Source organism: Vulpes vulpes, chromosome 3 (assembly GCF_048418805.1).
Source record: "Vulpes vulpes isolate BD-2025 chromosome 3, VulVul3, whole genome shotgun sequence".
NCBI lineage: Eukaryota > Metazoa > Chordata > Mammalia > Carnivora > Canidae > Vulpes > Vulpes vulpes.
In genome coordinates this window covers 89,062,699-89,079,608 of record NC_132782.1, presented here as the reverse complement: position 1 = coordinate 89,079,608, position 16,910 = coordinate 89,062,699, and the positions used below count along the sequence as shown (strand labels likewise).

General features: G+C 55.5%; 1 protein-coding gene across 5 annotated transcripts in view; it reads right to left on the bottom strand.

Annotated features, from left to right (window-relative positions):
- Positions 1 to 311: 311 nt before the first annotated feature.
- CARD11 (caspase recruitment domain family member 11) overlaps positions 312 to 16,910 on the bottom strand; it is a 115,204-nt gene continuing 98,605 nt past the window's right edge. For all 5 annotated transcript variants that reach the window (XM_072753256.1, XM_072753257.1, XM_026011348.2 and 2 more), the window contains 9 exons: positions 16,512 to 16,638; positions 14,167 to 14,407; positions 13,496 to 13,592; positions 13,069 to 13,164; positions 11,166 to 11,301; positions 9,906 to 10,085; positions 5,426 to 5,550; positions 3,842 to 3,957; positions 312 to 2,069 (listed from right to left, as the gene is read on the bottom strand). In XM_072753256.1, the coding sequence (XP_072609357.1) occupies positions 1,865 to 2,069; positions 3,842 to 3,957; positions 5,426 to 5,550; positions 9,906 to 10,085; positions 11,166 to 11,301; positions 13,069 to 13,164; positions 13,496 to 13,592; positions 14,167 to 14,407; positions 16,512 to 16,638 (1,323 nt within the window). In that variant the 3' untranslated portion in view covers positions 312 to 1,864. The remainder of the gene's footprint in view (positions 2,070 to 3,841; positions 3,958 to 5,425; positions 5,551 to 9,905; positions 10,086 to 11,165; positions 11,302 to 13,068; positions 13,165 to 13,495; positions 13,593 to 14,166; positions 14,408 to 16,511; positions 16,639 to 16,910) is intronic.

Here is a 16,910-nt window from a genome sequence, read left to right as displayed (position 1 = left end):
GTTGTAGGGATGATTTGTCATCACAGAGGGATGAGGGGACCAGGACCCCCACCGCGGACCCCCCGTCCCCGACCTCCCTGAGCTTTGTGGTGCTCATTTGACTTCTCAGGGTCAAAATGCTGCAGGATCCACAGCGTTTGTTTTTTAGACTGAGATATTTATCAAAAGCTTGTGTACTCGTTATTTGTACCTTGAATATGTGGCAAAAACCTGGCAGATCAACTCATGCCCATGGTATTTAAGACCAAGGGCTGTTCCTGCATCTGTTAGGAATTGCTTCAAGCTATAACCAAAGACTGAAATAACAGCCATTGAACACAAGATAAAAATTTATTTCTGTCTTATGCAAACAAAACCCGAGTGTAGTCCTGGGCTCCAACGCACCATCTGTAACTCGGACTCCTTTTCTCTTTCTGCTCCACCATCTTCTGTGCAGTTTCCATTCTCAAGGTCACCTCAAGATCCAGTATGACTGCTACAGCTCCAGCCATCACATCTGTATTCCAGGCAGGACACTAGAGGAAGGGCTGTTTGTCTGCTTTGTCTTTCCTCCAAACCTTGTCACCTTACATTTTCTTGATTACCCTAGGTGCAAGGGAGGCTGGGATATGTGGTCTTTTAGCCGTACATAGTTTCCCAGAATAAAACAGGATTCTGTTGGTAAGGAAGGGAGTGTGGGTATTGGGTTGTCAACAAGCAATTGCTCTTATAGTTCCCATGAACCCACAGACCTGGAATTGAAGCCCAGCCTGCCACCTACCCGGTTATGAATATTCAGTATGGTGGCCTGCTTTGGCCACACCCTGTTGGGTCCATACTTGGAAAATCTGCATTAAGGGGTCGAGGAGGAGAGTAGCTCTAGAACCCATAGGGCCTTTGCTATCTGTTGGGGAGGGAAGCACAGCTCTCCTGCACATACCCACACCCCTCCAGCTCCTGGGCAGTGGGAGCACACCCCACAAAGACCCCTACCCGCTGAAACGGAAGATGAAGTAAGGCTGCATGTATGAACGTAATGTGCAGAGATGCAGAGAGGCTGTGCAGGGGGAGCTGACTAAGGGGCCCTGGCCTCAGGGCTGGAGTTGGAGAGGTAGGGGCTCCCAAGTAGCCTGTGGAAGGACAGGCCCTTCCCAGAGTGGCTTGATAGCTTGTCACCCAAATCAGGACATATCTTAGCCAAAGAGGGGGCTGCCAGGAATTGCACCCAAAACCCCGGTACAAATCAGGTCTGTCCTGGGTAAGCAGGGATGTACGGCCTCCCTGCCTGCACCCCTATGCACAATTCAGGGCCTGACTTAAGCTTTCCAGAAGTGGTTTGCAGGTTACAGTGGCGGCAAGAGTGGAATGCCTCTGCAAATGATGAAATAATATGAATTTTTTAAAAAAGGCTGAAAACAAGGAAATGTCTTCATTTTAATGCAAGAAAAATAATAGCATGGCACGTTTCCCCTTCCGCCCCAACTGGGGAACGTGTATTTGGAGCGTCCCAAGGGCTGGTGGGTGCCCTGGCGTTCAGGTCCCTGCCCCACGGGTAGCACCCCTGTTCCATGTGTTACATTCATCCGCTGCTCAGGCTTCCGCGGGGCCGCTGGCCTCGGGCCTGGCATCGTGTCCATCATGGGGCCCGGCCTCCCTGCTGACTCCATAGGGCAGGACCGCTCGGCCAGGTCAGCCCTGGGGTGGGGGGGCCCTAAACCTGTCCCGCTCCCACCTGAGTGTCCACCTGCTCAGCTGCGTCTGCCCCGGGGCTCCCTGGCGGGGGAGCCCCCTGACCGGGTGGACAGAGGCCTCTCCTCGCCCCCACGGCACTGGCCGCTGGGGTCCGGACACCCCCCGGGGCTGCGCTCAGACTCGGGGGCCCGCCTCACAGCTGGTCCTCGTCCACCCAGACGGTCTTGCGCTGTTCCTCACTGATCTTGTCTTTGAGGACCCGGAGCAGCTCCTCCACGCTGCCCCACATGTCGGCCTCCACCGTGGCGTACAGGCAGGGCAGGGCCTCCAGCTCCTTCTCCTTCAGCCGGCACAGCCGCAGGAATTCCTCCTCCGTCTCCGGCCGGGGCAGCATCTTCCTGTGGACAGGAGTGGGGGGACACGGGGGCTGTGGGAGCCGCGAGGGAGCCCAGGCGCGGGGAGACTTGGGGTGGGGGCTGGGAGGGCGCTGTGCCACCTGACCCCTGCCCGCCCCACGGCTGTCACCTGCCACGCCGGGTCTCCATGGTGCCCACCGCCTTCCAGCACAGGGCTGTGCGGCGGGCGGGGCGGGGGGGAACCCTGCACTCTGGTCACTGTGGAAATCCAAAGAGGTGGGACTTAAAAAAAATCTTTTATTTGGTTTACTTTTTTTTTTTTTAATTCTTCCATTTTCAGGGCTAGCTGATGGGGCAGGGGAGCTATTACCCTCCTTGGTCTTAATTGTGGTACAATGCATGTAAAAGTCCCCATCCTGACGGTCTTTAAGAGTACAGTTCAGTCATGGTAAGTTTATTCACCTCGTTGGGCCACTAACCTCTGGTACCTCTTCATCCTGTAAAACTGAAACCCATGCCGACAAACACGCTCATTCCCCATCCGCCATCCCTGGTCCCTAGCGCCACCATCTACTCTCTGTGAATCCATCTCCTCCAGGGGCCTCACGGATGCTGAATCATATGGTATTCGTCCTTCTGTGTCTGGCTGATTTCGCCGAGCCTCATCTCTTCAAGCTTCATCCAGGTGGCAGCAGGTGCCAGCATGTTCTTCCTTTCCAAGGCTGAGTCATAGTCCAGTGCATGGGTGGACCACCTTCTGTTTGTCTGTCCATCCATTGATGGACACTTGGGCAGCTTCCGCCTTTGGACATTTGGGAATAAGGCTGCCTTGACTGTGGGTGAGCAGTTATCTTTTTGAGACGATGCTTTGGATTCTTCTGGGCAGATGTCCTGGGGTGGAACCGCTGGATCACACGGCCATTCTGTGCGGACCCTCTGTCTTCCACAGCGGCTGCGTGGTTTCACATTCCCGCCTGCGGTGCGCTAGGCTTCTCCCCATCCTCACCACCACATGGGCGTTTATGGGTTTTGGACAGCAGCCATCAGAATGCGTGTGCAGTGGTGGGGTGGGGAGTTTTGTCGTTTGCTCATTCATGGGTTTCCTGGTGCCAAGCACTTAAACAGGTGCCCAGTAAAGATCTGGTGAAAGAGGCAAGTGGCCTAACCTCTCTTCCTCTCCCTTGTAGCTGTCTATAGGAGAGGTGAGGTCAGGGATAGTGCCACGTAGTGGCCAGGCCCCAAACCCCACAGCCAACCTTGCAACAAACACCACAGGCTTGACCTTGAACACAGATTCAGACCTTTCCTTGCCACCTGCCAGATAGGATCTGGGTCTTGGCTCTTGCTCAGGGGTGGTCCCAACCACACAGCAGCTGGAGGGAGCCTTCTACGTCCTGTTGGATCATGTCCCTTGGTGTGGTCTGGACCCCTCAGCTGCAAGGTCACTGACCTCACACTGCCCACCACACCGCCTCTTGGAGCTGTCCCCGCCCCAAAGTCTGGGTCCTTCTCTGCCATCACCTGCTTGGCCTGCCCTCACTGTTCTGGGGCTGCTTCCACATCAGCTTCCCTCCCCAGCCACCTGGGTCCTGCAGCTATCCCTCCCAGCACTTGTCCCCCCCCCACCCCCCCGACATGTTCTGTGTGTGTTACTGTCTCCGTTGCTAGAGGTTGGAGGTCGTGGCTGCCTTGGACTGCAGTCAGGTCCTCAATGAGGACCCCCTAATGGGGTGAGCAGGGGCACCCCACAGCCAGTGGTTCTCAGTGGGGACCCCAGAGGTGTGGCAGGGAGAGGAGAGGTCTCAGAGCCCTACCTAAACCTCTTGATGTTCTTCTCTGACACCCGAATGAAGAGCACGATGGGGTAAATCCTGGACTTGATCAAGTCTCTAGTGCAGCTGATCCCGGCCTCCAGAAGACAGTGTTTGTCCTGCAAGCACAGCAGACAGTGGTCAGTAGCTCCTCCAGCCCCTCTGGGGAGCTGGGGCAGGGCCTAAGATGCAGGGCCAGGCTCTGCAGGTCAGGGACAGGGACGAGAGCCCCAAGTACCCCTAGCTACACTGGGGAGAGACCCAAGGGGAAGCCCGACCTCTGTAGGACAAGCCCCTGATCGCGTGGACACCTGGTTCCACAGTGCTGCACACAGCGGTGGGCAGCGGCAGAGCCGAGGCTCCTAGCCTGAGGGGAGGCGGGTGGCATGAAGGGGTTTTAATCAAAATCAAAATCGGCTTCCAGAACACCTGCTGCTCCCCTCAGCTTACAAAGGCGTTCTTGGTACTGTCAAGGGTGGAAAACCCTCAAAAGGGGAGGTGGGACTGGACAGTCCTGGGAGCATCTGCAAGGGTTCTCGGGCACCCATGAGCTCATCCCTTCTGAAGCAGGACAATCTCTGTTTTGCTGGAAGTGTCACTTCAAAAACAAACCCCCCAAAGCCCAAATGCTCTGCATTGAAAGAGAAGGTCAATACAGGGAAGTGTGTGTGTTCCTAAGTGTGCAGCTCAGTGAATTTCCACACCTGGAACATGCCCTCGTCCCTGTGCTCCTTCTGGTCACCGCGCTCGCTGGCTCCCTGCTGGCATGGCCACTGCCCAGACTCCTCACGGCACAGATCCACTGGGCGGCTTCCCCTCTCCAGGGACAACCATCTCGGCTCGGACCCCGCCCACTGTTGCCCTGTCCACTCCAATATCAGAATTCCCTATAGCTGCTGTGGCCCAGACTTGAAAACCAAACTAACTGCTCCAGGCTGGCTAACAGCTCTGCCCATGTGTTCATCTGTGTGAGTGACAATGTGGGGTGGCGGATGGGGGGTGTTGGGTGGCAGATGAGGAGCTCCAGTGGGCACCTGCTCTGCCTACCCACCCCAAGGTCACCCAGGAGAGCTGACCCCCCCAGGGGCTGGCCTGATAGCTTTGTTTTGGAAAGGTCCCAGAAGGAGAAAGAACTCATTGCTTGCGGCTCACAAGGATCCCGTTGTCTGGCTCCAGAAGACTCTCCTGCGTTGCGGCCGATAACCCTTCTGCCGCTCCATTTCCCCCATGACTCCTGTTGCCCATTCGCTCTCCCTGTCTCTCACCCTGATATATGTTCCCCCTGCCTCTGGCCCTTGTTCTTGCAACTAGGCACATGTACAGCCCTGAACGATGTGAATCAGAACACTAGTGCCAGGGAACCATCAGAAACAGAAGGTGGTTTCAAAATATAAATGTGCATGTTGGAGCCCAGAGAATGAGGGTATGTGGAGAGGTAACACGGAGCAGAAGGCAAAAGGAAAAGAAAGAGGCTTGCCCACAGGGAGGTGAGAGCAATTCTGCACCCCACCCTTGTCTATGGCTGAGGTGGCCCCACAAAGACAACCAGTGGTGTCACCTGATCCAGCCCCCTGCCTCCCACCTCACCTTGGCGGCCACAGCTTCGATGTTGGCAGGAACAATACATTCGAAAGTGTTGGGGTTCTTCTCTCGGGAGTAGATGATGGTCTCTGTCTTTTGCTTTCTGAGGAACTCGTCTCTGGTGACAACATCTGAGGACAGAAGGTCAGTCCTGAGGGCAGCACAAAACTCCCCTTTCTGGGCTCAACAAAACTCCATGTTGATCCCCTCCTGGCCATGTTTAAACAAACCATAGCTCCTCTACTAGACTGTGAGGCTTCTCAAGGGTAGGGTCAAGGTCGCAGTTCTTTACACTTTCCACAGCAGCCCACAGATGAGCTGGTTGGTAAATTCTCAGCATTAAGTTTCACTGGACAAAGTAGCTCAGGCACTTAGGTGCAGTACTGGTGATGAAGGGTTTCCTGCTTTACTCATCAATCCATCTATCTACCTCGTCACCCATTCATCCATCCACCCATCCATTCATGCAACCATCCATCCATCCACCCATCTATCCTTCCCCATCCACACACACACCCATGCATCCAACCATTCATCTATCCATCCATCCATGCAACCATCTACCCATCCATCTAACCATTCATCCATCCACACATCCATCTACCCATTCACCCCAACCATACATCCATCCCTCCATCCATCCATCTACTCATCTATCCATCCATTCACCCACCCCATCTATCCCTCCACCCATCCACCCAGTCATCCACCCATCCACCATTCATCTGCCTATCTACCCATCCACCTACCCATCCATTCATCCATCCCCCCACTCCATCCCTCCATCCATCAAGCTAATTTTTATTGAAATTTAACATTTATTGAAAATCTACTAAGGGCCAGCCAGAATAAAAACACAGCTGTTCTTGTACTTGAGAACCTATGACCTAGCTGGGGAGAAAAATGTGGGATACAGAAGACAATGAAACAATTTAGTAGGTGCAGTGATGGGCTATTTATTGTGGCAGGAGTGAGGAAATGTGGAGGGAATAGGGGACAGGCAGGCTTCCTGGAGGAGGTATGCACTGGAGGCCCCACTCACTTGCTGGGTGACCCTGAACATATCTTTAATCTCTCTCTTTTTTTTAAGATTTTATTTATTCATGAGACAGACAGACACACACACACACACACACACACACACACAGAGAGAGAGAGAGAGAGAGAGAGAGAGAGAGAGGCAGAGACACAGGCAGAGGGAGAAGCAGGCTCCATGCAGGAAGCCCGATGTGGGACTCGATCCTGAGTCTCCAGAGTCACACCCTGGGCCAAAGGCAGGCACTAAACTGCTAAGCCACCCAGGGATCCCAACACATCTTTAATCTCTTGACCTCAGGTTCTCCATTTATGAAAGGAGGAGGGTGGATTCAGCCTAGGCTAGCCGGGGAAGCCCACACTAGTCCTCAGTGTGCACTGGAAGTGAGTGGGAAGGGATCCGGGGAAGAGCCAGGAGGAAAGGAGCTGCAGTTGATTTCAGGGGAGGGAGGGAGCCTAGAGCGTCCACCCCACAAGGCCTACAGGCCCCCAAGGGGAAGACAGATCATGTTTGCAGAGTTTAGAGCAGCTGAGTGGGATTTCCTTTTTTTTTTTTTTTTTTTAAGATTTTATTTATTTATTCATGAGACAGAGAGAGAGAGAGAGAGAGAGAGAGAGAGAGAGGCAGAGACACAGGCAGAGGGAGAAGCAGGCATGTCCATGCAGGGAGCCCGACACGGAACCCGATCCCAGGTCTCCAGGATCACACCCTGGGCCGAAGGTGGCACTAAACCGCTGAGCCATCTGGGCTGCCCTGAGTGAGATTTCCTAATCAGGCTTTCTACCTAACCTCATATTGTCAGGGAGCCAGGTCAAAAATCCTTGGAACCCCTAGGCAGTAGTAAAATCCTTTGCCCAGAGCCTCCCTGCAGGATGTGTGAGGCTCCCAGGGAGCCAAGCAGAGGAAGGGCATGAGGGTGCACATGCCTGAAAGGTTCCTGCACCTGAAGCTGGGCTATGGAGGGCTGTGGAAGTACTTGGACCCCGTGGAGAAGGGAGGTGGTTGCTGCAGTGGCTGCAGGAGCTGGCATTCAGCAAGCTGTGGGACTCATGTCTGTGCCCTGCCCACTCCACATGGGGGCTGAGAACCTGGAACCCATGGTACACTTGGTCCCAGGGTGGCCTCTGCCCATCTGTGAGCTTCAAACTTGTACAAGAAGGGGCCACCATTATCCTGGTTTTATAGGCAAGGAAACAGGTTGATAACTTATCCCAAATAAACAGCTAGGGGGTGGGCAGGGGTAGAACCAGAGCTGGAAGCCACTTGTCTCAAAGTACATGATCTTTCCCACCAACCATACTATTTGCTGAGGGCCTCCTAGGGGCCAGGGGCTGTAGAGGAGTAACACAGGGGTTGCGGCCTCTCACTACCCACGGAGCCGGGCATTCCGGGAGACCTCCCGTCGGTGCCAACACGCAGCAGAAGGCTGTGTGGGGAGCCATCTCTCAGGACTCAGCAGGTGAGTCTGCTTCTGCTCAGGTGTCATCCCACCCTGATGTTAGAGCTTACTGATAAACACAGGAGTGAACGCATACAAAATGTGCATCCTGGCCAGGGGCTATTCGGAAAGCTCCATACTATGGGTTCCCAGCCCTGGCCCCTCACGAGAACCTCCAGGGGAGCTCTGCATAAAGGACTCCCAATGGATATGGCCCCCCTGCTCACAGGGATGTTAGCAGCAGCAGGAGCAATCACACAGATGAATCTCAGAAACATTATGTGGGGTGAAGGGAGCCAGGTATACGTGATTTCAAGCTACATGGCTCCATTTGTAGAAAAGTCTAGAAAATGCAAACTGATGTGTGATGGGAAGCTGTTCAACAGTGCCTGGGGCAGGGGGACGGAGGGGAGCCCAAGGGGGCACAATGTTCTGTCTCCTGGTTATGGCTGGGGTCACGGGGTGTAGACACCTGCCTGAACGCATTCAACCCCACACCCAAAATGGGAGTGGGTTGCTGAATGTGAATGGTGCCTTAGAGGGCACACTTAAAACCCTGACACCTCCACCTCATGTCCACTAGGATAACTACCATTAAGGCAAATGACAGGTGTTGGTGAGAGTGGGGACAAACTGGGCCCCTGTGTGTGCTTGTAGGAATGTGGAATGGTACAGCCTTGTTGCAGATGATGGTGGAAGTTTAAAATAAAAACAAGGGATCCCTGGGTGGCGCAGCAGTTTAGCGCCTGCCTTTGGCCCGGGGCGCGACCCTGGAGACCCAGGATTGAATCCCACGTCAGGCTCCCGGTGCATGGAGCCTGCTTCTCCCTCTGCCTATGTCTCTGCCTCTCTCTCTCTCTCTCTCTCTCTCCGTGTGTGTGACTATCATAAATAAATAAGTAAATAAAAAAGGCTTCAGTATCCTACTATAGGATACTGTTAAAAAAAATAAAATAAAAACAAAACACAACTTCTAGAATCACCGCATAAGCCAGCAATCCCGCTGCTAGGTCTATCCCCAAAAGAACTGTAAGTGGGCACTTGAAGAGATCCTTGCTCACCCGTGTTCATGGCAGCATTATTCACAATAGCCCAGAGGTGGAAGCACCCAACGTGTCCACAGACAGATGATGGATAAACACCGTGTGGCACACCCACGCCGTGGAATATCCACTTGGCCTTAACAGGAAGGAAGTGCTGACACCTGCTACCACGGGGATGGACCTTGAGGACACTTTGTTGAGTGATAGAAGCCAGAGGCAAAGGAATAGACACCGTAGCCTGCACCCCCCCCCCCCCCCCCCGTGAGGTCCCCAGGGGAGCTCAATTTACAGGGGCGGACACTAGGTGGTGAGAGCCAGGGGCTGGGGTGAGGGATGAGTGTTTCACGGGAATAGAGTTTCGGTTGGGAAGACAAAAAAGTTCTGGAGATGAATGTGCTTGATACCCATGAACTGGGTGCTTAGAAGTGGTTAAAGTGGTGAATTTTATGTTATGTATATTTTACTATAACAACAACAAAACTACCCTCCTCTGGACCCCTGACATTTCGTTGGTATGTGCGGCCCTGCACATCCACTATTTCAATACAGATGATGCTGAGGATGATTCTAGTTTGCAGCTGAGACTGGGACGCAGCCTCCTGTGTGTAGGGTGTACGATCATGGTTCCTCCTAACCACATCAAGGGCATGGAAGCCCCAGCGATGGATGGCTTGGCTCTGACCTGAGGGCCCAGAGTGGGGACCCCAGGTCATGTCTCCTAACTGACTATGTCCCCTTCATCTTGAACCTTCGGTGTGAAAGGCAAAGGGAAGGCCAGCGTTCCCTGCTCTGGGGCCACAGTGAACTCAGCGAGGGCTGGCATGGCAACAGGGACCGAGACTCTCCCTCCCCATGCACACCAGGCCAGGAGGGAGTGTGGCCCTTCCTGCTCTCCTGCCCAGCCACCTGATCTGATGGAGGAGGAGGAGGAGGGCAGGCATGGGCTCCTGGCCGGCGGGGCACACTCACCTGGCTTACACATGGTGAACTCCATTGCACCCCCAGAGTTGAGCAGCTTCTGGACCAGAGCCTTGGCCAGCATGGTGGGTGTGAAGAGGACCGGCCGGCGGCGCTCGCAGTAGAAGGCACGCACCAGGCTGTAGGGGATCAGGCTGAGGTTCTTGCTGAGCTCACTCTCTGGGTCCAGCTCTGCAAGAGGACAGGAAAGGGCTGGCTGTGAGACCCCGGCCTGCCCGTCAGGGTGCAGGGCACGGATGTCCTGGGAGCCTGGCTGGTCCCAAGGAGCCTGCAGGAACCAAGACACCCCTTGGCCACCCAGGAATATTCACGCAGTAACCCATGGGCCGGGCCCTGTTCTGGGAGCTGGGGCCAGGGAGGTGGTGGCGGCAGGTGACAGGTAAGCAGTATGTAGCAAGCCCCACTGCTCACTCTGGGCAGTAGGGTTGAGCTCTCAAGGAGGGGGCTGGAGCGGGATGGACAAGGATGGGTTTTCTGAGGACAGTCAGGGCCTGGGGCTGGTGTTTAGACACGGAGCCAGGTGTGGAGAGCTGGAGCGAGGGCAGTGTGGGCAGAGGGGTGGGCGGGCAGGGGGTGAGAGAGGGGGTGGCAGGAGCTGATGGGGTGGCAGTAGGGGCCTGGGGCTTACTTTGGAGGCTCTGGGAAGCCACCAGGGCCAGAGGCAGGGAGTAATGTGGACTCCTTGCTGCCTTTTCAAGGCTGGTGTGTGGGGAGCAGAGCAGAGCCAGCCCCAGGCAGCTCCAGGAACTGCCTCCCCCAGGGACCAGCAGCCCCCTGGCCCGGCTGTCGAAGGGCCAGTCTGGAGAGGAGCCCAGCACCTCTGACCATTGGTACCCGGGCCAGCCTGGCCCCATGAGGACAGCCGGGAGGGCTGGCTTGCCACCAGCAGGGGACTATACACCCAGTGACCCCTGGCGGGCTTGATAAATGGCAAGAAGCACGCTGTGGGGAGAAAAATCAATAAGTGAACACTTCACAGCAAACAGCTCCAATTAACACGGGCATCTGGGCTCAAACCAACTGCAGCGAGTGTTCGTTAGGGGTGAGCCTGGCGGGACGCCACCCCGCAAGGCTGTGCCTCCCAGCCGAGGCCAGGCAGGTCCCCTGGCAGCTCCTCCCAGGCCGGGACCCCTCTTTGGAGGGAGTGGGTGTTCCAGCTACTCCAGTGGGGACCCATGTGACCTGCACAGCCCCCCCTGCAGCCTCCCAGCCAGGAGGAGGTGGGGAGGGGCCAGGCCATCAGCACCATACCTTCCTGCTTCTCAGTCAAGAGCTTGGTGGTGTCCAGTGACGACCGGGCCAGGCTCCCCAGCGGGCTCCCCGAGACTATACGGACTCGCTCGTTGCTGTTCATCCTCTTATATTTGTTCTCAGACCTGCTGACGAACTAGAGGACAGAGCGAGAGCTTTTGCTTCTAACCACACAGAGCTGCCTCTCAACCCCGACACAGACAGACCTCTGATTAGACCCCAGCTCTGCCCCTGGGGGGCCGACTCAGTCCCCTCCCCTGGCCCCCTGCAAACACAGGAGGCACCTAGTAGGCTGAGAGGGTCCTCTGGCTGTTTGGGGAATCATTAGTAGGTAAGCAAGCAAACAAATGGCTTCTCTCCTCCCTAACCATGCTTGAAGCCTGTTGAGGGGTGGTGTGGGTGGGGTGCATGGGGCGGCCTGGTCCGGATAGGCCCTCAACAAGTCCCTCTGGTAATCCCATGTGCATTCCTGGGGTGGGGTGGGGCACGGGTGGAAGGTCCCTGGCAGGGAGCCCCCACTGGCAGGACGGCTCACAGACTACCCACAGAACCCCCTGCCTCAGTAAGCTCTGGGGAGGGGGTGGCGGGTCCCTGCTCCCTTGGACAATTCAGAGCCGAGCCCTAGAGGGTGGAGAGGGATGCCCCAGTGATGGACACAGAATCCAAATTCCCACCTACTCCCTGGGCTATTCTGATCTTTCCTCTACACCCTCCTGCAGGAAAGAAAATCCAGGAGCTGAGATCATAGTCTGGCTCTGTGGTTAAGTGGCCCCCAGAGTGAGCCATCCAGAGATGCCCAAGGCTTCTGACTCTTGCATGACATGTGGCCAGTGACGTGGGCAGTAGGAACAGCTCAGACTCATTAGGATTCCTCCTAACTCTGAGTTTCTTTCTGGCACCTGTCTGTATCTACCTAGTTTCAGGGTCACATCATTAGCCATTTCTCTGGGTTTCCTATGTTCTCTGGGAGGGGCGGAGTGACACACAAGCTTCCCTGGGGCCTGATTAGCACAGTACCAACACAGGAACGTCCTTGCAGGACCACACCTTAACATTACTCCCTTAGCTCTTGTCAGCAGGTAACAGAAGAAAGGGCCACACAGAATGCTTCTGCATTTCTGTGAAATCCCTTCTGAAGCTATCACCTACTATGCTATTCAATGTCCTTGTAAAATGATTCATGCAAAAAGAAAAATCCATTTTAGAATTAAATATAAGGGAAAATTTTTTCTGGTCCTAAAGAACTAAAATGTTTCTGTGGTCTGGGAAGATTTAAAGAATCTATAGCTTTTCCCTTTTTTCCTTGGCTGCCAGGATGCTCAGAGATAAATTTCATGCTCGATCGGAGGGATGCAACTGACCCGGACACCTACGGTGTTTGTTTTCTTCTCCTGATATACAGTTTCTTTTCTTTTTTTTTTTTTAATTTTTATTTATTTATGATAGGCACACAGTGAGAGAGAGAGGCAGAGTCATAGGCAGAGGGAGAAGCAGGCTCCATGCACCAGGAGCCCGATGTGGGATTTGATCCCGGGTCTCCAGGATCGCGCCCTGGGCCAAAGGCAGGCGCTAAACCGCTGCGCCACCCAGGGATCCCTGATATACAGTTTCTGATCTTTCTACTAATACTTGAGTAGCTAAGTTGTTTCAGTTCTTTTAGCCATAAATTCCTCAAATCTTTTTCTGAGAGCGATGTAGCTTCCAACAGGTGCAGAGACTGTCTACCGACCAGTGGCGGTGAGGGTAAAATGGGATGGGAATTGAAGCACCGTGAAAAGCTAGAAGTGATGTACAAACACAAAGCAGTTATTTTGGCCAAGTCCTCTCTTCTTGGCAGCGAGAGGGCGGAGCCACAGCCCACCGTGATGGCAGTGGGCAGGCGCTCCGCTCCGGAGCGCTTTACCTGAAGGAGCTGGCCGAAAAGGAAACTTGCTCGGGAGAGGCGCGGACTGACCCGGGGGTCGCTGGAGGAAAGTGGCTCCTCAGGCTGCAGGGTGTTCTGAAACCAGTGAGCAGTAGGTCAGGCGCGCTGGGCGGGGCAGGACGCTCGGCGTCCTCCAGCCCCCTCTATGCTAAGGGGAAGGGCGCCCGTCATGGAATCAAAGCGTTCCAGACGGGGAGCAAGCATGGGGGGTAAGAGGAGCCCCGAGATTTGTTCTAGCAGAGACCAGAGGTGCAGAGAGGGGAGGTCCCCGAGGGGCAGGCTCCTCCGTTCCCGAGGAACCAAGTCCCGTAATCCATCACCCTTGAGATTAGTGGCTCCCATGGGACCCCTCCCCAGACCTGCCCTGGGGGGTGCGATGGAGCCGGCAGGCCGCTGGGTGACCTACCCGGAGCGCCCTCAGGGTGTGGTGGGTTGTGTCCGCCTCTTCTCGGTTACCTCTGTGCATGAGGCGCTGCAGCTTGACCAGGAGGAGTTGCTGGGCTCTGGGAGGACGGGACGGGAGGGCAGAGCCTTAGGGCCGGGCCTGCCCCAGTGCACAGAGCACTCTGGGGTGCTGGGAGCACCCCAGGGAGGACACGGCACCCAGTAGCTCAGCTTGAGTCCCGCAGCCAGTGCTGATTGTGGCAAAGTCACTCCTCTGGGCCCTGGTAGATGGGGGCTGCTGAGGCTGACCTCACGGGGCTGGCCTGGGCGGCAGCTGGACACCAGGTGCTTTACAGACGCCTGCCTGCCTAACCCGGGGAAGCCTGATGCGCTACTGCTATGCTGTCACATAAGATGTCAGGGAGGGGGCCTACGGCAAGGCAAGGCAAGGACTAGCACAGAGCTTAAAATCAAGAGCCCAGGATGCTCTGGCGATGCCCGAAAGAGGGTTTCCTCAGCACTAGTGGTGCAACAGGACCCAAGGGAGCTATATCCCCGGGCAGGCAGGGGAGGCTTCAGGAGGAGGAGGGAATGGGCGGCTTGCTGGTCAGCAAGCGAAGGCTGCCCTATGAGCCCCTCTACGGGGCAGCGGCCCCCCACAGTTCCCTGGCCTGGTGCCGGCTCTGGCCTCACCGGCTGTAGCTGGGTATGGTGCCCACATCCAGGTCATGGTCTGTGAAAGGGTCGACCCGTGCGCACAGCCACTCGTGCCTATCCTGGTACATGGTGTCACGGACGTGCACGATGTCATCGCACTTTAGAGACAGGGAGCAGGCGTCCAGCTGGCTGGAGATGTTCAGGTTGAGCCGGATGTAGAAGGAGTCCCCTGATGTGATCAGGCCCTCCTCCATGTCCTTCAGCAGCTTCCGGTACCCTGTGCACGGAGAGAGGGTAAAGGAAGCTCGGGACGTCCATCAGTGGAGGGCTTCCTGCTGCCAAGAACCTCCAGGCGCAAATTCCCTCCTTGCCACCCCCCAGAGACACGCCTGTGTGGCATGTTCCTCTTGGGGCCCATGGGGACACCCCCAACAAGCCAGTAGCTGTGTCATGTGTGGGTTTTCCTCTTTGCCTTGGCTGCCCAGGAGCTCAGAGCTAAGTTTTGCACCAAATTGCCTCAAGTCTAGGACCTCGGCTATGATCTCTACGCCTAGCTCACCACTGGGGGGTTTTCTTCCCTTTCATTGTTGCACGACTCATACACATGCATCGTTCTTACAAATGCATGCACCTGGGCAAGTGCGCTTGGAGCCTCCCTCATGCCTCCTGGGTCAATACTGTTCCCCCTGTGATTCCCCATGCTGGCACCACAGCAGAGCTGTGCCACATGGCATGGAAATGGACATGCCCTTCCATGTCTGGCTTCTGCTGGTCATGTTACATCTGTGACACTCGCCGCAATGCTGCCACATGGCATATGTGTCCTCTTTCATCACTGCGAGCATGCCACGGGCACTCATTTACCGCTCCTCCTGTGTGCACACCTGTGCTCTTTCCAGGCTCTGGCTGCAATGGCTTGCTCTGCTGTGAACTTCCTCATAAGTGTCTTTGGTGGACATGCATGCCCATTTTTTGGACTCTACTCACAGAAGTGGAATCACTAGGTCCCTGATTAGCTAGACATGTAGCTCTGTAGACAGTGCCCAGAGGTTTTCCAAAGTGGTAGGACCACGGCATGTGCTGTTTCAACCTTATTTAATACCATTGTCCTTTATAGCGTGAGTTTTTACAAATCCCTTTGGAAGGAAGCTGGGCATAAACCACAAATACAATAAATCCAGCAAACTGAATGTCTGTAGCATAAATCCATAACATAAATCCCCAAATCAGCCCCACGTGCACAGAGCTGCATAAGATAGTGGAAGCTACAACTGTCCTAGAGCTGGACCCAGCATGTCCACGCCACACCCACCAGGCAGGCTGGAATCAGCAGGATTGTGTGATTAGTGTTCCTGAGAAGTGTCGGACTCCTGGTTGGGTCCTTCCCACTCCCCTGCTCAGGGTTAACGCCCATCACTATCCAAGCTCTCTGCCCCTCAGAGAAAGGCCCACAGATGGGACCTGCTGGATAGGACCTTTCCTGGCCTGGAGTCCAGATCACAGGGCTACAACTCTGGGGACGCTGCTGGCCAGTGGGCAGGGTGTTGCCCAGAGACTGTCTGCTGAGCTGGAAAGCCAGGTTGGGAAGATGGGAGGAGCCTGCCTGCAATGAGGACGAAGTGGAGGAGGAGGAGGAGAAGGCTGGGCCTTGTGTGTAGGGACAGAGCATGACGATCGTCTTCCACACCAAATGACAGGGCACTGCCAGGAAGGAGGGCAGGCTAGCAGGCAGCAGTGGGGAGCGGCTAGAGAGAAAGTGGCTATTTATGCTCTGTTGAAACATTCATGAGCCCTAGTGGTTAAAAATAAGATCCAGCTGCAGAGATAATCATGCAGGAAAAAAACCCAGAGGTGAGAATGGGGCCTTAGACTTTGGGAAATGGAAGACAGAGCCTGCTGCTCACTGCCTGGGAGCTGTGGCCGAGAAAGAGAAGGGGCCAGATGGGAAGGGAGTGAGGCCTTCTGGGGATTGTTCTGGAGCCCAGCCACGGAGCAAAAGGCCTGGTCCAAGCTTTGGCTCAGCAGACCTGCTGGTGCGGGAGCGGCCAGCCCCGAGTCCCTGCCTGAGTCAGGACCAGGAAGTAAGCTTCAACCTGGCAGGGGGAGGGGTGAGCCAGGCCAGGCAGGGAAGGGGCCGGCCACACGTGGCCAGGCATGCCATCTACACCGAGGTGTGCCAGGGCAGGTGTGTGCTCACCTGTGCTCACATTCATCTGCCCTTCCCTGCCTGTTGTCCTGCCAGTCCCTCCTGATGGGGATGGGCCTGGCTTGTTCCTCCCACTGAAAAGGTGAGCCAGCAGAGGATGCTTGCCCCTGGTCCCACCCACATCTGGTGTCCTGCTGGCCGTGGCCGAGCGCATGTTTGAGTCTGGTGGCTTTACCTTCCTGGTTGACTTTGTAGTACAGTGTGATGGAGCCGCTGCACCTCTGGATGGTCCAGTGCACCTCCTCCTTTGTGCACGTATCCAAGGGGACTTTTTGCCTCTCGCCTTTGATGCAGCCTTCCAGCTAGATATCAAAGACACACTGCTCTTCCCGGCTCCATGGGCGGGCAGAGCTGCAGGGGTGAGGCCACCCCACAGGGAAACCAAAGCCTTTCTCCCCAAACAGTAACTAGATGTCGCTGAGAGCAAAGGAAGCATCCCAATTAAACTCATTTGCCTCCCCGTGCACTGGTGTGTGTACATGTGTGTGCATGTGCACGCACAGGCTCTAGACACACGAGTGAGGGCCTTCAGATGGAAGGAGAGAGACTTAGGGCCAGGGGGCTGCTCCCTGCC